This window comes from Tachypleus tridentatus, chromosome 12 (assembly GCF_004210375.1).
Source record: "Tachypleus tridentatus isolate NWPU-2018 chromosome 12, ASM421037v1, whole genome shotgun sequence".
Taxonomy (NCBI): domain Eukaryota; kingdom Metazoa; phylum Arthropoda; class Merostomata; order Xiphosura; family Limulidae; genus Tachypleus; species Tachypleus tridentatus.
Window position 1 is genome coordinate 132897906 of NC_134836.1, and position 26499 is coordinate 132924404.

A 26499-nucleotide genomic window follows, 5' to 3' on the forward strand; every position below is an offset into this window, starting at 1 on the left:
TGAGTATTTGTCTCTGATTATCAGTAGACAACATCCCAATAAATAGGAAATAAAATTACAATTATTTTATTTTTTCATCTGTAATTGTTCAGTTTTGATGTCTATGGAATGAACACATCTATAAACTTTCAGTATAGCCATATTTTTAATAGTTAATTTTTCCAAGAAATTTGGCCTAGAGATGTGTGGTTTCATTAATTTTATAGCAGGATCCATACTTCATCTTAAAATTTATGTGTTTTAATACTCTTGCTCTTGTTTTGTTTTTTTATGGTATATCAATATAAAGTATATACTTTACCTTTAAAAACTGTGGTGTGTCTATTCATTGATATGTAACGCCATCTGTTGGTTTGGAAAGATATTTAAGTATGTCATGATATGTTTACCATTCCTATTCATGATGTTATAAAAACACGTAAGTCCAAGAAGTGTTAATAAAAATGAAATAGAAACCCTATAACTTGAGTGCTTTTGAAAGGTCCACCTTTGTTTCAGAAATTTTTTAATCATTATAACTGAAAACGTTAGCGACTTTTTTAGCATATTATTATATATATATGGTCATTGATAGGGTAGATTTTGGCACGTGACTTTTTTGGAATCCTTGCCAATCCCTACTGTTACGTACTGCCATACTTAAAGTAATTACAATAATGACTGGGCATGCCACAGTACTGCTTTTTCATAATTTGTTGGTGTATGCCTTCCTTGGCTATCTCAATCAACAAAACTTGCAAAAACCACAGAGAAAGCAGCTTTATAGAAATTAGGAACCAGATTATGAAATGTGTGTGGTCCTTGTGGTAACTTTGAAGACATGGGTTTGACTCATTCACAGCCTGGACACCTGGCTGCAAGGAGAGCTCAAATTTCTCTTTGAATTTTAAAACAGAATTTACTGGAAAGTATTGTTAGAGAATTAACCCACAAAAAAGTCTTCCTGACTCACAAATTTGGGGTTAATTAAAAGAAAAAAAACTTACAGTGTCAAATCTTGCCACGTCTTCATGAGAAACTTTGACCAACTCTTCCAGTCCTGAAATAAAATGGTTGACACTTTTTATCTCTCCAGTTTTATTCCACAGTAATGACTATAGATGACATCAGCTGCAAATCAAATATCAATACCACCTTGTAATAAAAAGGAAGTTAACATGTTACAATTAAGACGAACATGGATGTACAGATTTTCTTGTTTCACAAACAAACATTTTACTAGACAATTTAGAACTAATTATAAAAAAGTCAAAATACCTAAAGATAAAAAGTTTAGAAACAAAGTAAAAATTACAGTGAAATGGTTGATTACAAAGTAAAACTATAGTATTCATTACTTTTATGGACCTTCCATACTTTATAGATTTCATTAAGATAGCAATCATACTTTGTTTTCCTTTTCTTTCAAGTTCCAAGTCTTGCTGTAATAAGTTTAATACTATTTATTTATGACTCGTGTCTTCTTTCCAGCTGCATTGAGTTATCAAAATCTTCAGCCTTTAAAAAAAAATTGTCCTATATACATACGCTATATAAACAGCATTTATTATATTCAGTATGAAAGGTACTGACATTTATAGCTTTGACAATATTACTATTTTACAATTGTTTAAATCTTAGGCCTGTCGTATCACCAGTTGATTCCTAATCCTGTATATTTCATTTCCATACACTCGTTCATTTTACAGCAACATAAAATCATGCAGGTTTCACACAATGAACAAGTTTGCACCTTTAAAAAAGTTGACATAAAATGAAATATCTTTAAATGTAAAAGTTTACATTTTATAAATTAAGTTAAAAAAAAAAGCAAAGTTCCAATACTGGCAGTGGCATAACTACAAGGATTACACCCTCAAATAAAGTAACTGGACTTAATACATTTATTCTCCTTTTCTATAATTCTTAAGTTTGTCAGACCCTTCAAGTTACCTGAAATTGTGGGGCTACAGAGGTATACTCATGTCATTGAATATCGGTCATTCGTTTTCATGACCATGTGTAAAATATTTGAAAATCACATAAAAAATTCTTGTGTCAAAAAAAGATAAAACCAAAACGTATTTTTGCTACATCTGTACAGTCAACAAATGAACATTTTTTAAATGTTAAATTGAAATATCTTTAAATGCAAAAATAACATATATAGATTTTAACTAACGACATATTGATACACAAACAAACAATACTAATGTGAGCCAAAATGTACATAAAACTGTGGAACTGTTGTTACTGGAACAGTGGATTTTGATTCCTTTAGCTTTCCAATTAAATTGATGTCTTCTGGGATGCAAATACATGATAAAGAGTCCTTTAGTCTCTCAGAAAACTGTAGATAAAAAAAGAAAGTTTACTTGAATTTCAATAAAAGTGATTGCTATTAACTTAATGACTGAATTTATTTAAATTATCTCATTCAAACACACTGCTTGCTCTACGAGCACTTAAAAGACAAAAGTAGCTATACATTTTAAAAGGGTAAAAACTTTCACAGCCTTTAACCTGAACCATCCTAGGACCCACGATAGTAATATGAGAGGAATATGTCTTAGCCACTTCCTTTAGATGAGCTAATCTTTCCTCTTCCAGATGTTGAAAGTGATTGGCTGCTCGGTTTGTTGCTGTTACCAATTGTAATCGTGTTCTTTCTGCATCCACAGAAGAATTATAATAGTCCACTTCACCTTTAACACAAATTTCTGCCAATTTCTTTTTCCTATTTTCGAACTGTAGAGAAACAAAGCAAAATGTGACGACACTGAATTAAAAGCTTTGCTTTATATTTCTATGTTTTTCATATTTATATTTTTGTACATAATCACAAACAAGCAAGAAACATATCGATACAGACAACTGCTTCAAATTACATGTTTTACTGAATATATACAGTTACGACAGAAAGTGTTTGTACCCCTATTCCGAAAGGTTTTTTTTTTTATCATAACTTAAAACGTATCGCGATTAGGCTAATAGAAGTATGACATATTATAAATATTATACAACACATCTACACATTTTATTAATAAAATGACAAATAAACTGTTTATAAACAAATAACCAAAAATAGAATGCTAAAGTAACTATACAGAATGTGTGAAAAAAACTGATATTCCTGTAAAAATTTTGTTTGGTTTGGCAAATAAACTACATTATACCATTCCAGAACTAGACACTGGGTTCATAATTATTGGAATTTAGCCAGCAAAAAATTTACTTCCGACAATTTAGCGCCGTCTCCGTCCTTATCTGCTTGGTCATCATGGCGAACATCCTAATCTTGATACCTTTAAAGTTATGAGGAAAAAACTACTCACGATGCAGGGGTACGAACACTTTCTGTTGTAACTGTAAACTTAGAGAAGCTTAAATAAATTTTTCTATTTATACTAACGAAAAAGTGTTTTACAAAAACAAGTTGTGATTATCAGTGGTGTAGGAAGGAGTTGCAAAAGGAAGATGCTTCTCTCAACATATATATTTTAAAATGATAGCTTGAAAGTATAAAAAGGCTATAAATTATTGCTGCAGCAATAGCTACCAACTTGATTATTAGAAGTAAATAAAATACACCTTACCCTCAAAATATGCAAATAAAATACACCTTACCCTCATAATATGCAAATAAAATACACCTTACCCTCATAATATGCAAATAAAATACACCTTACCCTCATAATATCTTTCCTTCGAACAACCTTAAAGTCAAGTGTTTCATTCTGAATTCTCTCATTTTCTCTCACATAAATATAATGTTTTTTTTTCTTCTTTGCTTCCTCATTACGTTTTCTGACAGATGTTTTAAACTTTTCTCCACCATAGTTTCTACCTGTAGTAGCAATAAAGTACCATTGTTCTATTGAAAGAACATACAATAAAGTACTATATGTTATCAATGTAATGAAACTGTTTATTTTATCTATAGTTGCTGTATAGGATTGTTTAACACAACCACTATCATCACTGTAAAGAAGGGGGTTTGACCCTCCAAAATTGGCTTCTTCTCCCCCCCCACCTCCCAGAGGTTATTCATTTTTAAATTTATGTAGAACTGATGTTTCTAACAATGCTTCTGGCTTAAAATTTTCTGGGGGACATAACCCCAGACCAACCTACCAATAGTATGTTGAATGTGCTTTTTACACTAAGAGAAGTCAATTCACACCTGTAGGTATTAAGTTTTAACTTTAGAATATTACAGTTAATCAGCTTGCTCTGCCAAATGTTTGCTCCTAGATACATCTATTTATCTATTAATTGTTACAACACATGATCTGAGTTGGTCATATCTGATAGGTTAAACTCACACTTGTTGCTTGTTTCCATTTCACATATAAAAAGTAATGACTGCATGTAACCCTACAGAAATTGAGTTTTTAATTCAAAGTAATTATTGAATATTAAATTATATATTTATAAACTGAAATCTTAAGAGAGAAAATTTCTAGATGTTTAAAAACCTACCATTTACTTCAACTCAGTGAATCTTCACTATTAAAACATTTCCTGAAATTAATCTTTCTATGTAATTTTTATAAAATAGAAAATATTCTCTGGCCAATGTTTTACCAATTGAGCTATTTTGATTCAAGCCTCAAACAGATAATTCCTATCATGAACATAGTATCTCTACTTGTACTCAAACCTACAGAACACAATACTAGCTGTCAACACGCATTCAGCATAACTTTCTCAGGTTGACAAAACATGAAATACCTCTAGCTGCCAGCAAGAGAAAACAGCCAATGCAATACACTGATTGCTACGACAAGAATGTTTGTATGGTATGCCTTATTATCTGCTCAGTTACGTAGTACAACAACTATCCAAGTACCAATAAAAGATTGAGATGTTAATAAAATCTGTTGTAACGAGATTTGAATGTGGGATCTTTAGGAGACATTGGTGAGCTAAGATAAATGCTCTATCTGTTGAGTTACCAATAACTCACGTCCCAAGCATGTCATTTCCATCTTCACCATTACACTAGATCCACAAAGTTTACTTTTGTACTATATCAAATAAGCTCGTAAGGGACACGTTACCCTTTAACACATTTTTCAGATTTATTTCAGATATATGTGCAAAGTCAAATGACGTTCACCTGTTCCTAATTTTGAACAGTCAACAGTGGTACCACAAACTTTTGGGCTACTCTAATTAAATAGCACAACCATTATCCCAAAAGTAAAGACAATTTGTTTTTTTAGCTAAGTACCAGGAACAATGGACCTTAAGATCCACAGACTAGCAGGCTAACCACAGGGCCACTTACTCCCAACACATGAAATTTAAATTATTGGTCCCAGATAAATTAATGAATCAAGAAGTAAGGAGTCCTCCAGTTGGACAGTGATAAGTCTTCAGATTTGCAAATCTAAAATCAAAGGTTTGATTCCCCTTGGTAGAAACAATAGGTAGCCTGATGTGCCTTTGCCATAAACACACACAAAGAAATAAGGGGAAAGTTAATTAATTTACAACAGTTATATATTTTTATTTACTAATTTTAAACACTAAATATACAATTTAAAGTTTCAGTACTTACCAGTTTCTTTGTTTTGTATTGACACTCAACTATTGTTTTAAGTGGTCTCACAGTTTCTTCTTTTAATCCTACTGAGAGATTCCTACAGAATCAAGAAGAAAATATTACATCTCTTTTAGTATCAACAATATTAACAAGATAATGTTTAAAATTATTTAACTAAATTCTTAAGTATATTTTCTTCATTTGTACTACAAAATCAGTCATATATAAACATTTCTTATATTAATATTTTAATGAAAATCCTTTCTATAAACAAACTACTTTTAAACTTAAGGTAGTTGCAGCTATCTGCTGCCATTTCTGATTTATATCTAAAGATCAGAGGGAAGACAGCCAGTTAGCAGCAAACTTCCAACTAGGCTAATGGACTGACTGTTACTATTACAATATACCAACTGTTTAAAGTGAGAAGAATATTTTGTACTATTGCAGGAATTCAAACCCATGTTACCATCTTCAAAAACAGAGCTCTACCACAGGACCAGTATGTGCCTACCAATTCAAGTTAGATTACTTCACAGTCCTATACTTACTTAATGTTTTTGGAATTTCGCACAAAGCTACTCGAGGGCTATCTGTGCTAGCCGTCCCTAATTTAGCAGTGTAAGACTAGAGGGAAGGCAGCTAGTCATCACCACCCACCGCCAACTCTTGGGCTACTCTTCTACCAACGAAAAGTGGGATTGAACGTTACATTATAACGCCCCCACGGCTGAGAGGGCGAGCATGTTTGGCGCGACTCGGGCGCGAACCCGCGACTCTCAGATTACGAAGCGCACGCCTTAACGCGCTAGGCCATGCCAGGCCATACTTACTTAAATCAAACATAATAAAACTTTGTGCTTAATATTGGATGCTATATACGTACATTTACGTCTTTCTACTAAAGAAATAAACAATTTGACAACAATTTCTATTTATTTCATTTGCTAAAATAAATACTGTAGTAACCACATTTTTGTATTGTTTTATTAAATCATGTATTAAATTTTGTCGTCAGTATTTCCGTGTTGTATTTTTAACTTAAATATCGCATATCTTATCAGTATAAAGTTATCAAGCATTTCTTATTTAAACTTACCCATAACTATACAGATAAAACTCAAACATTTTAAATTTTCATACTGTAATTGTATATATTTTCATAAAAGTGTATACGGAAATATCGCCACTAGTAAGAAACCATTTTACCAACAATCAAAAACAAATATTGACATTGTTGTTAAAATATGAATGCTAATTTAAAATAATGTTGAATCAGGTTAAAATTAATTTTGAAAAACAAATAAAGCCTACAGCAATTAATTATAATAAATACCGTTATATATTATATTTGTTGACAACTTATGTTGCTTTTAAATTTATACTGAGTAAGAAATATTACTGTATCAAAAACTTCATTTATTGAATTGGATTATGAAAGCTTCTCGGCAGTGTTTGGTATAAATGCAATCAACTGTGTTTGATGACCTTTTAGAGAATACGTGTATGTACTTTTCTGTTTACGAGTAATATCGTGCCTGGTTTACATACGACCTTCCTAATTTCACTTTAACTACATCCTTTTAATTATGAAATACATGTATACAAAAATAATGAGACTGTTATGAAACCTCATATTAAAAAAAATGTCTTTATGACATACAAATAACTTTACAAATCACCAAATTCATTACGAAAAGGCCGCCCGCGAGTACAGCGGTAAGCCTACAGATTTACAACACTAAAATCAGCGGTTCGATTCCTCTCGGTGGCCTTAGCAGATAGCTCGATGTGGCTTTGCTATAAGAAAACACATACGCATTATGAAAGGATTTTTTTTTAATGGAGTTAATTATAGCAAACTGCATTACAGTGTATTATCTTAAAAATAAAAAACCTTATAGCTTGGCGTTCTGTTTATAATGACCAATGTAATGTGAAAAGAAATAATACTTTTAGTGTTACACGGTAAAACCTCAAGTTCAGTTTTCGTAAAGTAATATTTAATTAGTAACACATTTATTATGAACGAACTTTTAAATGTCTTCATAATTGTTGAAGACAAACCTGTTACGCTTTCTTTCTCATATTTGATGGCGCATGCGAGAGATAATTTCAAACGTTACACAGAAAGACACAACTTTGAATTAAAATTTGAGGAAATATATCAACATCCCTTTTCTTACTAACTATTACGTGTTTTTTACCAAATATTTCCCAATGTTATGCGCAATATTCAATGTTTTATTTATCATTCGACTTTCCAGATTACTCTATCGGTCAAGGCAAAATATTACTACACGCATTAAAAGAACTATATAATACATAAAATGTACTAAACCTAATTTACACATTAAAGTTTCGAAATTGTTAGGATAGAAAGATTGTACTTTAATCGATGCAAGGACTATTTCAGCATGCCAACTTCTTTATATGGCATTTTAGAAGCAATTATCGAAGCATAATATATAATGGTGACAACAAGACGCATTTTAACAAAAACTATATTCGTATGTGTTAAATATTTCTTTTGGTGAAAACGAAAAGAAATATTTTAGATATATGTATGTATAAAATCATTAAACAGTGTTTCTACTGTATAATATTGAAAAGATCAATGTCATAACATTATTTGCATACCTAAACCAATTTAGTTTACTTTACAGAGAATTAACAATGATATTAAGTCCTATGAAACTTTAAAGGTTGTAATAGTGTAGTACGTAATTCAACACGTAAAGAACAGTCAACAATTAAAGTTTGTGTCAACTACCTCATGTGGGGTAGCATATTATTAATTTACATATTTTTGTTTATTATGTAACTATAATTATACATTGTTCATACACATCGCTCAATCTCCCCAGCTACAGGTTTACTTGCACGCTACTGCTACTATGTACATTTTCCGTTTTTCTAAATGTATAATACTCTAATTATGATTATGTTTGTTTAACTATACAAACTCTTAATCAGAGGATTATCTGGGTTTGAAGTGATAGGATAAAGAAACATCTAATCAATACCATGTACCCTTAACTCTTACGCTGTTCTTTACCAACGAATAATTGGATTGACAGTGAAACAAAAGCGCCCCACACGTGAAAGAATGAGAATGTTCGGCGAAGAAATTCGATCTCGTAGGCCTTACAATGACGATAACACTGTTAAGTATTTAAGTACATTTCAGATAAATCTTTAATACGTAAACAAAAACTTGACCTACAAATTTTTAAAATTAACTATAATCTGAATAAAAATATTTATCTCCGCTTTTTATATTTTTAATTGGCTCCACTCATGCATAACGCCCGATTCAAATTAAACATGATAAGATTATGTAACAAAATTTTTCTTGTTCTTGGGCAGAAAGTGTTATTTCCCAATTGCTTATGCCTAAAGTAAATGGAAAAGACCTATTTTTCTCTTCAAACTTTGATTTTGTGACCTGGGAGCGTATAACGAAAACATAATGGAAGACTATATTTGGGGGCTGATACGTGAAAGAGATTTACATTACAGTCGCAAATCTCGAAAAACTACTCACTTCTAAGTATTTTGTTCAATTTTATATAACTTTGGAATAAATACATATAAAATTTGATTCATAAGTTGTTTTATTCAGACCTTATGTAAATGAAAATGTGCAAATTTGCCCGTTTTTTACATAGAAAATAGGTTAATTTCTTTAAGTTTGAAGGAAATAATGGTGATTTTCTGTACTTTTACAACATAAGTAATTAAGAAATAACACATACTATCCAGGAGTGTGTTGTTTTTGAATTAACCACAAAGCTACACAATGGACTATCTGTGCTCTGCTCACCACGGGTATCGAAACCCAGTTTTTAGCGTTGTAAGTCCGCAGACATATCGCTGAGCCACTGGGAGGGGAGGCTGTTATCCAGCAACAAAATTTGTGTTACGTATTATAATATAATTTTAAATTGGAAAGTGATCAAAACTTGTTTAAAATTCAAACTCACTGGTACTTAATTTTGTTTTTTTTTTATCTTTAAGTATCACTTACAAATTTATTTCTGGATATCAGTAGTAAAATTATAGAAGTCACTCAGTTAACTCCCGATTTTGTTTTTAAAATAAGTTTAATACACATGATTGTTTTCAAGATTTTGACGTTAGACGTGTTATATATACTTGCACATATTTTAATAACAACACATTATAATCAAATCAGATACCGGAACATTTTACACCACAAGTTTTCAATGTTGTTTACGCCCTTGAACTTTTAAACTCAGCTGTGGTTGAAACACAATACGCACCCAAGATTTGGGTCAACACAAAATTCCCACGGTAAAGTTAGAGCTGACTTCTACCGAGCAGCTGTGTATAATATAATCTTAGGCAAAGAACAACGAACACACACACGTACACACGGAAGTCTGGAACCGTGAAAAGGATGAATGAAGCCAACTATTATTTTACGTAGATCTTCAAAACAAAACAAAAAGGATCATATATTCCAGACATTGTAAAATAATGTATTAAAAATAAACTGTTTATTAATCGATTATTATTTTTATTTATTACAATTCAAAATAGAATATTGTGTCATTAGTAACTTGAAATAAACTGGTTATCTTCAAGGTTAGTTTAGAACTAATGTAAAATAATAATTTAAAACCATTTTAAAAATACTGCGAAATCAAAATAGTTTGTTGTTGTTGTTTTGTTTTTTTGTAAATTCGCGCAAAACTATCTGCGCTAACCGTCCCTAATTTAGCACCGCAAGACTTTTAGGAAGGCAACTAGTCACACCACCTACCTGTGGCTCGGCATGGCCAGGTGGTTTAGGCACTCGACTTCTAATCCGAGGGTCTCGGGTTCGAATCCCATCGCACCAAACATGCTCGCCCTTTAGCAGTGGGGTGTTATTATGTAATGGTCAATCCCACTATTCGTTGGTAAAAGAGTAGCCCGAGTTGGTGGTGTGTGGTGATGACTAGCTGCCTTCTCTCTAGTCTTACACTGCTAAATTAGGGACGGCTAACGCAGATAACCATCGTGAAGCTTTGGGCGAAATTCAAAAACAAACAGTCTCTTGCTCCTTTTCTTACGGTTAAGTTTCTTTGGCTTATCACTTTGAATGTCGTAATGTACTACTGTACGACTAGATACACTTGCCCAGAGATCCTGAAAGTGTTATGTCTAAACAGTAAGAAAACTCCAAATTAAGTACAACAAATTTTTAATTTATTGCTTTTGTAGTTCGTATGTGTCATGCTATGCTGTAGCTTACAGAGTGCAAAATGTTTCTCGTGATTCATGGCATGTGCACTTTCGTCGACGCCACGACGGTACATGTTGCAACGTTATATGACGCACGACAACACTACTGTATAATGTTGCCAGTGGTTAATCAGATAACTCCTCCAGATGGCTTTCGGCCCCTTTCAGGGAAATGAGCAGAATTATGTCACGGTATTTGAACGACCTGGAGAAATTCTAGTAAGTAGAGATATGAAAGGTAAGTGCTCAAAGTCTTATTTAGCATGGTGCCAAAATAAGAGGGTCGCTGTTTTGTTCATTTTCCCAGTAATACTTGATGATACTTAGAGGGAGTTCGGGTATCTGGGTTTTGGTGAGCTCTATGGCTTCTAGTTTGATTAGGCAACTGTTTTCGTTCTATATCATTTACCTGATGTAGTGCTACTCACACAGAGAAAATTATATAGAGTGAAGTTCCCTGGCTAGCATTCATGTCCCTCTTTGTGTTTCTACTGGCCATTAATTAACTCTTTCAAAAAATTATCAAACTGAAAACGATGCAATAACCGCAAGAGTGTTATATATACAAACTCAAAATATGGAGGAATAAAATTATTCAATATCAAACAATTTCAGCAAACAATAATATTATTTTGAAGCTGTCTTTTGGTCTGTCTAAACACTACATTTACTTCGGAACTATAAAACCAACCATTGAGTTACTTCATTACAACGAGACTGTACGTGGCTTATTCAAATACTAAGATTAACACTTCTTTTTTTAAAGCACAGAAATGACCTTTGATTAACACCCGTGAACTGAAAGTTGACCTTTGTCATACTTCAACATCACTTAATATTACCAAGATAACATTCAACTTATATTCGAATCATAAAGTTAGTTTTTTTCAGTTCACTTCAATACAACAGAACTAAATTTTAGTTTAATTAAATATCAAACTCGGACCAGCGGTTAAAGCTGGTGTAACGAGGGTCCAACGTTCCATCATAAACGCCTCGAAACCACAAAAAAATAAATACTTCACTTTTTGGGGTCGTGGGTGCGTTATAGTAGTAGCGGCTAAATTCCACTATTCGATTAGTGTAGCCTAGCCTTCTTCCCTTTAGTCTATTTCTGAAATTACAAACAACTAACGTAGAAATCCCTCGCGAATAGCATTATGCAAAATTCAACAATACTGATAAGTTTGTCTTTGATTGGTTTGTTTTGAATTTCGCCCAAAGCTACACAAGGGCTATCTGCGCTAGCCGACCCTAATTTAGCAGTATAAGACTAGAGGGAAGGCAACTAGTCATCACCACCCACTGCCAGCTCTTGGGCTACTCTTTTACCAACAAATAGTGGGATTCACTGTCACTTTATATCGCCCCCACGGCTGAAAGGGCTAGCATGTTTGGTGTGACAGGGGTTCGAACCCGCGACCCTCGAATTACGAATCGAGTGCCTAAACCACCTGGCCATACCGGGACATCAAGTTTGTTTTTGACTTACTTAAACACCAAAAACCTCTTTATTTATTAAATAATAAATTAACTTATTTCAATAATCGAATACATTGTTTCTAATCAAGTACAAATGGGTTATCTGTGATCTGCCCACCACGGGTATCAAAACCCGGTTTCTTGCTTTGCGAGTCCGCAGACATACCGCTGTAGCAATAGCACTAAACGACTGTTCACATCGGTATCACAGAGGCAAATATTTAGACCTTATTATGTTATGTTTAATTCACTATTAATTAACACAGAAGCAAAACCTTGAGTTTGCGTAAGAGCCATATAGTTGGCTTTTCACTGACCTCAGTAATAAAGACAATGTATTTAATTTCGTATCAAGGTATTGATTTGTTTAATTCCGTTTTAAAGAGCTATGTCTATACGTTTTTCTGTGTAGGTTTAGTTTATTACAGTTACTCGCAGTTCGCTTTCTAAAGGTGTTATGTCATGAATAAATGTTTTAAATAAACGTTTCTCATGGGTAAAGAACATTTTCTTTTGTGTGCCGTGTATGCTGAAATAGAAATGTCTACTACCGTGTTTCTCCGAAAATAAGACAGGGCTTATATTAATTTTCACCCAAAATATGACACTAGGGCTTATTTTCGGGGATGTCTTATTTTGATATATTAAAAAATGAAGTTACAAAGTAAAACTATTAAACTAACCATTTAAAAGAAACTATTATTAAACTATTAAACTAACTGATTAATACTTAAACAAACTAATTAACTAACTTTAAACTAATTAATAAATTATTATTATTTTTATTTCTTTCCTCTTCCTGCCTAGGGCTTATTTTAAGGGTAGGGCTTATATTAAAACTATCCCCAAAAATCACACTATGTCTTATTTTATGGGTAGGTCTTATTATCGGAGAAACACGGTAGCAAAGCGCACTCATGTGTTTCTAAAGGTAATTCTCGTTCGTTCTGAAAGGTCAAGGTCGAACGTTGAACGAGTAAATATTGTTGACTGCGAAAAAAAAATTGTGGTTCTTTGTGGCTGCGTTGCATTTCAGAAGCTGTGTTGCTGCTAGGTGCACGTGCACGTGAACACTGGATAAATTTAAAACCGCGTATGTACAACAGTTATTGTCACCATAAAAAACACCATTTTAACAACCAAGGAAAGCTTTGTTTCCGCTTTTTCTCTTGCAAAGGTCTGTCTGTCTTGCGTTTGTGTCGTGTTAAAATATCGGCACTGATAATATACTGAAACGATGTCCTAGCATGGCTAGTGACAGGTGATATCAAACAAGACAGCTCCGAACGTTATGAAAGTGGCCGACCTCCGTACATTAGGCGTAGATTTTAAGAAATGTGTTTTTCATCTAGTTGAAAGAGGACGCAGACTGCAAAGTTTCAGATTTTCTGAACTAGAAGTTTCTACCACATGCCACATTATGCGTAGTCAGGCGTTCTATGGCGCAAAGCAACTAGGCTATCTGCGCGTGCCCAGTCAGACCGAAAAACCGGGTCAGAAGGCTCGGGATATAGACGTCTCTAATTTTGAGATATTTGACCAAAGGGAAGGCCGCTTCATAGTGGCCATGAGAGGTTCATCATACTCTTTGAACCGAAAAATGGGATCGACCTTTACTTTACAACGTGATTACGTGTCCAGCAGTAACAAGTGAAACTCTGATCATTCGTATGTACTCCCACTGGCACAGCGGTATATCTGAGGGCTCACATTGCTAAATACCGGGTTTCGATGCCCGTGATGGGCAGAGCACAGATAGCTCACTGTGCAACTTCGTGCTTAATTTCAATCAACCAACCATTAGTATACAGCCCATTAACTCCAGTACTAATGTATGTGCAGCTATGCTTAAATTGTACAAACAGTCAAAAACAGTATTCAAAAACAATACCAACACAACTACGGGAAAAACCAGTAATTAAAGTAAAGCCATCACACGTGAATAACAGTAACTAATATATCCCAGAGTTTTATAAATACGTCACGTATAAAAAATTAAACCCCACATTTAACTGTAAAACAACATTTAGAAACAGTATCTTAACTAACATGTAGCCTAGTAGTGAGGGTATCCGATCATATTGTCGCAAAACATACTACACACTTTGGGGTACCTCGTATGCTCAGAGAGTGGCAGTCAAATACAATTATTCAATTAAACAAGAGTTTGGAAATGGGTCTTGCTGACATCTACTTTCCTTTCGAGTCTATCAGATCAAAATTATGGAGGCCTAACGCAGATATCCCTCTAATAGCCTGTCACGAAATTCAACAAACAAACAATACGTATGTGTGTATGACAAGAATAGACCAGCCACGTACTTGTGTAACTCTGATTCGTTCTCCATTACTATTGCCACTTCTTGCCAGGTTGCTGACACGGTTCTGGAAGAAAATAAAGATAAATTTTAAGTTAAAGACTTCAATAGATATAAATCGAATTATTTTTTTAACCCTGATAAATATTTTTTCTTAAATTTCTCAAGCACGTGGACATCTCTGACAAGAGCGAACAAGAACAACTAATAGAACACAAAACTAATTATTGTACAATAAGTAGTTACAAATTGCTCACGCGCTAAAAGCGACAGTGTGGACACATCTGTGCTATATTCACTTTAACTAAATGTTAAGTTTGACACTTACCTTAATAAATATAAACTCGTAATATATTCCTCTATTTATAGCAAACCATCTTGGTATATGATGAATTTGTCAGAAATAACCGCACACGTTTTCTACAAGTGGTATGACTCACCACAGTGTCGAAAGAATAGGAGATAGACCCCACCCACACTTCTCAATATATCACAGTAAAAGATGTATAAAAAAATTGGAAAACTACTCTTAGGAAAAGTATGGAAACTCATAACATTTCATCCAGAACCCAAGAGGTTTCAGGGCCTTAAAACGAGCTCTGAAAACCAGCCGTAATAGATGCACATGTAGTACATATTTCATAGTTTCTTTAAGTAAAACAAACCTTCTACCCCGAATATTTCCACAAAGATCATGTAGGTGTTATCTTCAAGTATAGTTTCCAGGTGCAAATTCTCATGTGCTTCACGTGTAAACAATGTGACCCGTGCAATTGCACGAGGGTCTCATAGGGTTTAAAATTTGTCCCCTCGTGCGTAAGAATGCACAGAATCCATAACCACTTGGTTAAAAAATTAGTCAACAATTACCAAAAAAAAAACATGATCACTACAAAATCAGAGAGGCTGGTAATTGCAACTCTTAAGCCAACTTCCTGTAAACCAGACACTTAAGCATTAGACATAATTACAATTGCAAATTAGAGACACATTCTTTAAATATAAAACAAAATTATTGATTTAACAAATTAAAACACAAGGTGGATCGAACTACAACTATTACTTTTGTAACTTTTTTATTCTAACAATTATTCGTTAAACATAACTGTAGAGATATACACCATTTAAATATGCTAGAAAATCATTTTGATATTAGTTTTAAAATAAGATAACACTGAACGAGCTATAAAATCATTAGTTTATACCCAATTGTTTCTTCTGTGGCTTTGGTCAGTTTTCTTGAAAGTTTAGCCAATCCTTTAGCATATACCAATTCAAGATCGGACCTAAAGAAAATACAATGATGGCTACATATTATTGGATATTTACAAACAAAAGTAGACATCACTGAATGACTTTCAACCATTGATTTCGCCATTTAAATTTGATAAAAGTTCTTAGAGGAATGTAAGTAAGACGGCCATCTTAACTTTGAATACGTTTTAATTAATTGAGGTTAATGGCATGACAAAGAAAAATTGTTATAGAATTATCATTTTTACTATTACTATGTCACTCTAGAGAAAACAGACTAGATATAAAAAAATTATAGATATTATTAAGACACTTAGTGTTTGGTGGTTGTTTCACCTGTAAGTGTGGATAACAATGATCCATAATATTAGGCAATAGATCTAATCCCACTCGTAACAACTGCAACTTAAAATAATGTCACGTTAGGCAACTGCATTTAAAATTACACAAATTATGATTCAAATGCTCCTGGGTACAATCGGGAAAGTCGGCGCCATGCGCAAGTTTTTCATTATGCAATCCGGAAAATTGGAGAAAAAAACAAAAAAAGGTTCTAATGTGAAGCGAGACAGTCTCGAGAGGACCCGCATTACCCTACGCCATTCATTGTAAAGCAATAGCACATTAAACAAAATCTGTAAACTTGACTGTTTGTTTGAGTTTCACGCAAAACTACACCAAGGTCACCTTCGCCTGCCGTTCCTAATTTAGCAGTGGAATAAGAGAGAAGTAAGGAAGCTAGTCATCAACACCCACCGCCAATTCTTGAGCTAATCTTTACCAACGAATAGTGGGACTGACTGCCATGTTATAACGTCCCACGGCTGAGAGGGCGAGCAGGGTTAGTGTGATGGAAATTCGAACTCGTAATCCTCAGATTACGACTCGAGCGCCCTAACCACCTGGCCACGCAGGACAAAGAGCGAACTAAAGAGAATTGTGTATATTCGCTGAATATTACAATAATTACTGACAAGATCCCAAGAGTCGTGATGTCCTTCTCGGTGTTATGAGTTCACGTTTTATTAATTGATAAAATAATTACAACACCGAATAAGTAATTCATTAATGAAAGTAAAAGTAGAACCGCAATCGGGGAAGAAATATTTCTGTGAGGAAATATCCAACAGAAGTGGAATAAAAAAATTCAAAATTCTATTCGTTATTGTCAAGGACGGATTTACTTATAAATTCTCAACTGTATTTAGAGTATTGTAAACATATTTTTTTTCCAATGAACAGTACGTTTATCTTAACATTCACATTTTAAAACCAATCCAGGAAAGTTTAAACGTAAATTAAGTTAAACTTCATTGCTTTGTTTGTATAACTTCAGATGTCCTGTGGTCAGCTTGAACGTATAATGGTTTTTATTTTTCAGTTTGTTGTAGTTGTTGTTTATACAGCTTTGTAATCGCACCAAGCAACCAACAAACACACCACACCCCATGTATGACGTAAGGGGATAATCACACCAAGCAACCAACAAACACACCACACCCCATGTATGACGTAAGGGGATAATCACACAAGCAACCAACAAACACACCACACCCCATGTATGACGTAAGGGGATAATCACACCAAGCAACCAACAAACACACCACACCATGTATGACGTAAGGGGATAATCACACCAAGCAACCAACAAACACACCACACCATGTATGACGTAAGGGGATAATCACACCAAGCAACCAACAAACACACCACACTATGTATGACGTAAGGGGATAATCAAACCAAGCAACCAACAAACACACCACACTATGTATGACGTAAGGGGATAATCACACCAAGCAACCAACAAACACACCACACTATGTATGACGTAAGGGGATAATCACACCAAGCAACCAACAAACACACCACACTATGTATGACGTAAGGGGATAATCAAACCAAGCAACCAACAAACACACCACACTATGTATGACGTAAGGGGATAATCACACCAAGCAACCAACAAACACACCTCATTTTGACGTAAAGGGATAATCACACCAAGCAAAGAACAAACACACCACATTATGTATGATGCAAGGGGATAATCACACCAATCAACCAACAAATACACCACACTATGTGTGATGCAAGGGGATAATCACACCAATCAACCAACAAATACACCACCCCATGTGTGATGTAAGGGGATAATCACACCAAGCAACCAACAAACACACCACCCCATGTATGATGTAAGGGGATAATCACACCAAGCAACCAACAAACACACCACCCCATGTATGATGTAAGGGGATAATCACACCAAGCAACCAACAAACACACCACCCCATGTATGATGTAAGGGGATAATCACACCAAGCAACCAACAAATACACCACACTATGTATGATGCAAGGGGATAATCACACCAATCAACCGACAAATACACCACACTATGTGTGATGCAAGGGGATAATCACACCAATCAACCAACAAATACACCACCCCATGTGTGATGTAAGGGGATAATCACACCAAGCAACCAACAAACACACCACCCCATGTATGATGTAAGGGGATAATCACACCAAGCAACCAACAAACACACAACCCCATGTATGATGTAAGGGGATAATCACACCAAGCAACCAACAAACACACCACCCCATGTATGATGTAAGGGGATAATCACACCAAGCAACCAACAAACACACCACCCCATGTATGATGTAAGGGGATAATCACACCAAGCAACCAACAAACACACCACCCCATGTATGATGTAAGGGGATAATCACACCAAGCAACCAACAAACACACCACCCCATATATGATGTAAGGGGATAATCACACCAAGCAACCAACAAACACACCACCCCATGTATGATGTAAGGGGATAATCACACCAAGCAACCAACACACCGTATAACGAGACAATCAAACTAATGTGTTTGGATTAAGATCAAAGTGTTGAACAGGGAGGGCATCAGTAATACAAGTTACCATATTAATGATTATGTTAAATGAATTGTGAATATGATGGTTCGTGATTCACATCCGTCTGGCCCGGTGTGGCCAGATTAACCATCTTGACATCTTAACAATCTGAGGGTCGCGGGTTCAAATCCCCTTCACACCGAACACACGTTCGCCCTTTCAACCGTGGGGACGTTATTATTTTGATCAATCTCACTATTCGTAGCCCAAGAGTTGACGGTGAGTGGGGATCTTTTACAGCTAAATTAGGGACGGTTAAAACAAATAGTCCTCGTGTAGTTTTGCACGAAATTCAAAATAAACCAAACCAATCATATCCTATTGTGCCCGGCATGGCCGAGCGCGTAAGGCGTGCGACTCGTAATCTGAGGGTCGCGGGTTCGCATCCGCGTCGCGCTAAACATGCTCGCCCTCCCAGCCGTGGGGGCGTGTTATAATGTGACGGTCAATCCCACTATTCGTTGGTAAAAGAGTAACCCAAGAGTTGGCGGTGGGTGGTGATGACTAGCTGCCTTCCCTCTAGTCTTACACTGCTAAATTAGGGACGGCTAAGGTTTCTCCTCCTGATTGGTGGTTGTGCAGTAGGCTAACAATCTGCTCACTTAAAAACCAGCCTGTTAATGAATCCGCAAGTGATTGCGGCCTATGTTCCTTCATGGAATCGAGAGGCATAATAACTAATAATATAATCATATCCTATTACCTCCAACAACAACAACAAAAGTCGCGCTCCGTACTTTTGGATCGTGAACGAATTATAAGAATGACAGTCAAGTTACTACTTGGTATGAGAAAAACAAAAGTTGTCCAAGTTTTGGCGGTACAAACTAACTATACTGTTTCTTGTATATCACCACAAATTAGAGACGGCTAGCCTAGATAGCCATCGTATAACTTTGTGCTAAATTCAACAAACAAACATGTCTAATATGACTCGCTTTAATATTCTTTACTTCATGACAGACTCGTAATCTGATGGTCGCGGGTTCGAATCCCGGTCGCCCCAAACATGCTCGCCCTTTCAGCCGTGGGAGCGTTATAATGTGACGGTCAATCCCGCTATTCGTTGGTAAAAGTGTAGCTCAAGAATCGGCGGTGTGTGGTGATGACTAGCTGTCTTCCCTCTTGTCTTACACTGCTAAATTAGGGACGGCTAGAGCAGATAGCCCTCGAGTAGCTTTGCACAAAATTCAAACAGAGAGACAGACTTCTTTAATGGGAATGAGCTGTTAAACACTAGAAACAAAGATAATACGCACGTACCAGCTTTCACGAGTTCTCGAATACACGATCTGTCTTCGAGGATTGAGTCTTTGTTTTAAAATATATCCTAAAACCAGTAAGTTTCTAGGTTAATAACCTGACACAGACTGACGAGCTACATAACCTATCATGAAGACCACGTGCTAGTCTTGTTTTTCTAACGATTCTTATTTTTAGTATTCTTTGTGAACAATGCTTAAACTTCAAAGAAATCGTTTTTTCGGTTGGCGGCGTGTTCGCTGGACTACTATTTAGTTCTGAACTAAAAGAAAAGGGTGGTGAACAGAAAATGGGGTCTGGCACTGGTTTGAAGATCATTGTCTTTATCAGTACATTAACTCCAGACGTGTATCGTGTGGCTGGTTAAGGTGATTCATGGAATGAACAAGCCCACCAAAACCTGAAACAGTAAACATAGATTGACATACAACCAATAAGAGTTAATTTGTACAATTACCAATTCGTTTCCGCCTCAAGAACGTGCCCTTATTTTATTACTACGACAACGTAAAGGAGAGACCCAAATTATGTATATTTATCCACTGTTTTCTGACCACGTAAGGTCCTTCATTATATATTTATTTGTTTTGAATTTCGCGCAAAGCTACTCGAGGGCTATCTGCGCTAGCCGTCCCTAATTTAGCAGTGTAAGAATAGACGGAAGGCAGCTAGTCATCACCACCCACCGCCAACTCTTGGGCTACTCTTTTACCATCGAAATAGTGGGATTGACCGTCACATTATAACGACCCCACGGATGAAAGGGCGAGCATGTTTGGTGCGACGGGGATTCGAACCCGCGACCCTCGGATTACGAGTCGAACGCCTTAACACGCTTGGCCCTTATATATTTATATGTAAATGCAATTACGCTTCTTTTTTGTATGAGAAACGTCACTTCCTGTTCCCCTGCAGAACAACAATTATTAATTCACAAGTAACTTCCTGTTTACATCAGTATAACACTAGTTTCCTCTATAAACAATAATTTTTTTTCCCGACAGCACTTATTTTGGGTGTCAAATATCACACTCGAGATTCAGAGAGTCGCCAATATACCGATCATGCTCATTCTATATCATCACTTTTTTTGTAGCTACCCCAAAGGGGGATCCGTACCTGAAAATAAAACCCCGTGATATATAAACATGTATACAAGCTATGCTCTCGCCAGTTTGTTAGGGGCGGTATGAATACAGTGTCAAACATGGAATTCTGAGGGAGGCCGAAACAAATCGATATCAGATTGGTATTCAGTGAACTGAAAATATACCCCTTGATTCCCATTGTGCCTGGGCGACTGTCCCAAAGCGTTTTGTCCCATTTTTTTCGTAAGAGAGGCTAAACTACATAGAAAATGGAATACTGGGGTTAGTTCCCAGTTCATGTTAAGTTTAATCCCGTTAACTCCAAAATTATGCAAGGATTTCGTGGAAATACAAATACACATGCAATGTGAATTGCTAAAGCTTTAACTTAGATATAGTGATTAAATAACTTTAGGCTATCTGTTTATATCCAACAGACAGGCTTAAACTACATTCAGCTACAATAATAGCCTGAAGTCAGCGTGACAAACCACAAAATGCTAGAAAAACGTCTTGTCAGACTACATGTAACACGTTCGTTTAAGACTATGGTCGACAACTGGTTTAGATTAACGAATGCCATGCTCAAGTTCGACCCTAAAATTCTTGTTCCGGTGATAGTGCTCAAGAAATATGACTGAAGTTACTGCCATGTTTTTTCAATTTCTTTTGTTTTTTTATTTTTGAATTTCGTGCAAAGCTACACGAGGGCTACCCGTGCTAGCCGTCCCTAATTTAGCAGTATAAAACTAGAGGGAAGGCAGGTAGTCATTACCACCCACCGCCAACTCTTGGGCTACTTTTTTTTACCAACGAAAAGTGGGATTGACCATCACATTATAACGCCCCCAATACTGAAAGGCCTAGCATGTTTGGTGTGACGGGGGATTCGAACCCGTGATCATCTGATGACGAGTCGAGTGCCTTATCCACCTGACCATGCCGGGCCCAATCTGTTGCTGAGTATTATGATAGATTGTTAAGTTACAATTTAAAAAACAAATAAAATTTCTTCCGTGAAGTGGGAATGCACAGAAAAGAATACGTGAAGTATATATGATGGACAACACGGTCAGGTACACAACCTGCTATTCGCCATTCTAATGAAATTAAAAGACCCTACTTACTATGGGTGCAAAATTTCAGATTTCTAGGTTATTTCATCTAAGAAACACAGACACACTTTTTAATTATTACAGAATATGTAGGTTAGGCAAAGGGATAAACCATACTAATATTTATTTTGGTTGTCCGTTGTTAAGCACAAAACTACACAATGGGCTACCTGTGCTGCGGCCACTACGAGTATCAAAATCCGTTTTTAAAGGTGTAAGTAGTCAAAATTACCTCTGAGCTACTGAGGTGGAGTTACACTTACATTCAAATGAATTGTATCATTTCAATCGAATTTTAAATGGTCAAATATGAAACTTACCGTTCTTGTAATATTGATGCAACTTCTCTACAGAATTCCCCGCCATGTTTTACTAATTTTCGCAATTCTTCAAACCCTTTTGGTCCCTAGTAAAGAGATTAATAAACTGTTACTACATCTTAAATATGAATAAATGAAACTTGCTTATTTACAATTTGTATCGGACGAACCTCCAATTTATTACATCACTTACTACGATTTGAAACAGCCTGAAACTGAGTTAAACTGTAATTGAGATTTAGAAGTTGATTTCTATCAAATTTATGATATTTGCCAACAAGATTGATACACACAATTTTCTTTCTTAACACAAGTATATTTTAAAAAACAAACAATAGTACAATTTATACTAACGGTTATTACAAATAGTTGACACAAATAATGATTTATAAACAAAAGTTTTGTAAACAATATTGAGCCTTTTATCCGACCCGAAATTTCCGTGATATATAATAGAGGGTTCACAAGATAATTAATTCCGAGTTGATATACATACAATTCACTTAGCTCTTCACTGGTCACTCGTGAGTTTCTCACCGCCGAATTTAAACGGTTTGTAGTGTTCGAAACCTATAAACGTTCCTAGTTAAATATCTATAGTTTAATAGTATTTAATAGTATTAATAGTAGTTAATCACAGATACAACATCTGAGGTTTATGGTATACCAACTGTAGCAAACTAACAATATATAACTACCTGTCTCTTGGCGCTTCGGTTAGGCGAGATCCTCGAAATTTCAGTTGGCTCAACAATATGCTAGTGCTTTCGTAAAATATGTATTACTATTGCTGATTGTTATACTCGAGAATTTTTTTTTAGGAAATAGGAGGGGATTTCGTAATACACATTTAATATTACAAGTTACGTGAATTTATAAATATATATTTAACTGAAACAAACATCGATTTAAAAATAAATATGTAATAGTAAGTCCGTGACACATAGCGGAAATAAATGTAAAACTTGAACTGACAGAAATCTTTAGAGAGCAATGTATGAAGTTACTTAAACGATTTCTTACGGTGCTGTACAATCACACCCACGATCACACTAATATTGACAACTTTGTTTGAATTGTTTTTTTTTTTTAATTTCACGTAAAGCTACTGAGGGCTATCTGCGCTAGTCGTCCATAATTTAGCAGTGTAAGACTAAAAATAGGGCAGCTAGTCATCACCACCCACCGCCAACTCTTGGGCTACTCTTTTACCAACGAATAGTGGGATTGACCGTAACACTATAACGCCCTTACGGCTTAAAGGGCGAGCATATTTAGTGTGACAGGGATTCGAACCCGCGACCCTCAGATTACGAGTGGAACGCTTTAACCCATCTGGCCATGCCGGGTTATATTGTAATTCATACGTGTCAGTTCACCCTAATTTTGAAGTCATAGACTAGAAGGAACCAGGCGAGTTTGTTTGAATTAGAGCAAAGTCACATTGGATAATTTGATGCGTCCATCGCGGAGATTCCTAATTCAAATTTTAGCTTTGTAAATACGTAAACTTACCGCTGTCCCAGCAAGTAATAACAAAGTAGTTAATATCACCCACTGCCAACTATTGGACTATTCGCCACCAGTGAATAGTGGAATTGATCGTAATGTTATTATGCCCCCTAGTGTGTTCGGTGACGGGGTTCAATCCCGTGATCCACAGATCGAAAGTCGTGCGCCATAACAGCTAAATCATGTCAACCTCTCTTTGTGAATTTAGTCCCAAAGTTTAGGACTTGAAGGAGGCCCGGCATGGCTAGGTGATTAAGAAACTCCATTCGTACTCTGAAAGTCGCGGGTTCGAATCCCCATAACACCAAAGATGCTCGCCCTTTTAGCCATAGGTTATAAGTTAGGCCAATGGTGGTGATGACCAGGTGCATTCCCTCTGTTACATTGAGGACGACTAGACTACGGCCAAATTTAAAACAAAAACATTTCACTAAGGTTGTTTTTTTCCCACAATGAAAGAAATGACTCTTAAATTTTACGTCGTAACAATTCTACTTAAGCCTTGTTCACCTCTTTCGAAGGCAATATCAACTGTGAACATTTAGTTATCACCGCCAACTCTTTAAGTGGGATTGATCGTACGTTATAATGTACCGCGGAAGAAAGGACGAACATGTTTGGTGGGATGTGGAATCGTACTATTTACGCACACACACACACACACACTTGTATTGTGTGTGTTTATATATATAATCGTGTTTATAATAACAAAAACGTATTTACACACACGCCCGTATTGTATATATAATCGTGTTTATAATAACAAAAACGTATTTACACACACGCGCGTGTATTATATACATCATCGTGTTTATAATAACAAAAACGTATTTACACACACGCGCGTGTATTGTATATATAATCGTGTTTATAATAATAAAAACGTATTTTTTCACACACACACACACGTGTCTGTATGTATATATATATTAAAATGTTTTGCGCACACTTTTATCATTAGTTTGTGTACTTTAGTAGATCATTCTGAAGTGCGAAAAAGCTCTGAAGGAACATCTGGTTTTATTTCAAACAGTTTATTACACCCTGTCTCCTTTTGTTGGGAGATGTGTCGTTGAAGGTTTTATTTGCGCGTACGTACGTGTTGAGCCTAATTTCTGAAAAATGAATCGTAGTGAAGAACAGTCGTAAACTATAATTAAGTGTAAGTATAAGCAACTTACTTCCGATGGAGTGATATGCTTTGATAACAATCTACCACTCAGATTTGTTTTAAAAACTCTCTACGCATGCGTTTAAAGAGGTTTTCAATGTGATTCTATATCATTAGTTGTTTTCAATGTGATTCTATATCCTAAGTTGATTATCTTATTTCGCTCTATTACAAGACTCGGGCTAAAAAACAAGAAAAAAGGCTTCTTGGGAGTTGTTGTTTATTTTACTTTTGTCTTTAGTCGTAATCATAAAATAGCCTCGGTAGAAACGTTTAGTACCAATGTCGTTTGAATCTAGGACCAGCATGGCCAGATAGATAAAGCACTCGACTCGTAATCTGAGGGTCGTGGGTTCGAATCCCTGTCACACTAAATATGCTCGCCCTTTCAGCCGTAAGGGCGTTATAGTGTCACGATCAATCCCACTATTCGTTGGTGAAAGAGTAGCCCAAGAGTTGGCGGTGGGTGGTGATGACAAGCTGCCTTCCCTCTTGTCTTGCACTGCTAAATTAGGGACGGCTAGCGCTGATAGCCCTCGAGTAGCTTTGCGCGAAATTCAAAACAAGCGAAACCTTTTAATTTTGCATTAACAAGGAGGAAGAGGTCACAGAGAACCTGACCCTCCAGGGTATGAACTTTTCTTACCCAAACACTGACGACATTCTTCTTTTGCATTAACAATAACATAGTGAATAGCATATACAGTTCCAGTTTTAAATACGGAATAATTTTGTTATTACGTTTCATTTCTGAAATCGTGGTCTTTTCACAAGTTATTTTTTCCTATAAGTTTATTGGCTAATATTTACTACCCGAAAGCAGTCGTTTACAATCTCGGTTACGAAGAACTAAAACATTATTAAAATCATGTACAGTCGGTTATTAAATATGATACAAGCTACAAAACGTAAACTAAATTATTATACTCACCCTGAAAGAGTCTTTGAATATTGCCATGTTGATTATGATTTACATGTGGTTACATAATTGTCTATATTGTTGCAATTTAAATTTTAACTATCATGTTTTTATATTTTGAAAAAAAACTTTAACATTGATTCATTCAAATTATTGTTACATTACCAAAATGTTTTTCGAAAATTATCTCCACATATCAAAGCATTGTTAAATACTACTCTCTCTTGATCTGTATACAATTTATATAGCGGAAACTTGTACGATTCAAAGTCAGTTACAAACGTCATAGTTCACAAGTGGTTTCATCCAATGAGCAACATGGTCGGTGACT

At 35.4% G+C, this 26499-nt stretch overlaps 1 protein-coding gene across 1 annotated transcript; it reads right to left on the reverse strand.

Annotated features, from left to right (window-relative positions):
• Positions 1-1387: 1387 nt before the first annotated feature.
• LOC143234726 (nostrin-like) lies at positions 1388-26486 on the reverse strand. The gene is made up of 9 exons (XM_076472286.1): positions 26181-26486; positions 22567-22652; positions 15789-15869; positions 14588-14650; positions 5546-5627; positions 3669-3826; positions 2503-2727; positions 2210-2329; positions 1388-1497 (listed from the first exon to the last, which is right to left on the reverse strand). Exons 1-6 carry the CDS (start codon positions 26205-26207, stop codon positions 3737-3739), a joined length of 429 nt encoding a protein of 142 aa, XP_076328401.1. The 5' UTR covers positions 26208-26486; the 3' UTR covers positions 1388-1497; positions 2210-2329; positions 2503-2727; positions 3669-3736.
• Between the last annotated feature and the right edge of the window lie 13 nt (positions 26487-26499).

Bases quoted from the DNA above. Each gene is read 5' to 3' on its own strand.
- LOC143234726 (XM_076472286.1), bottom strand. From the start codon at position 26,207: ATGGCAATATTCAAAGACTCTTTCAGG. The intron at 15,870-22,566 runs GTAAGTTTCATA...TATTTTCTTTAG, and splicing joins GCATCAATATTACAAGAACG to GTCCGATCTTGAATTGGTAT. The intron at 3,827-5,545 runs GTAAGTACTGAA...TTGCTACTACAG, and splicing joins AATACAAAACAAAGAAACTG to GTAGAAACTATGGTGGAGAA.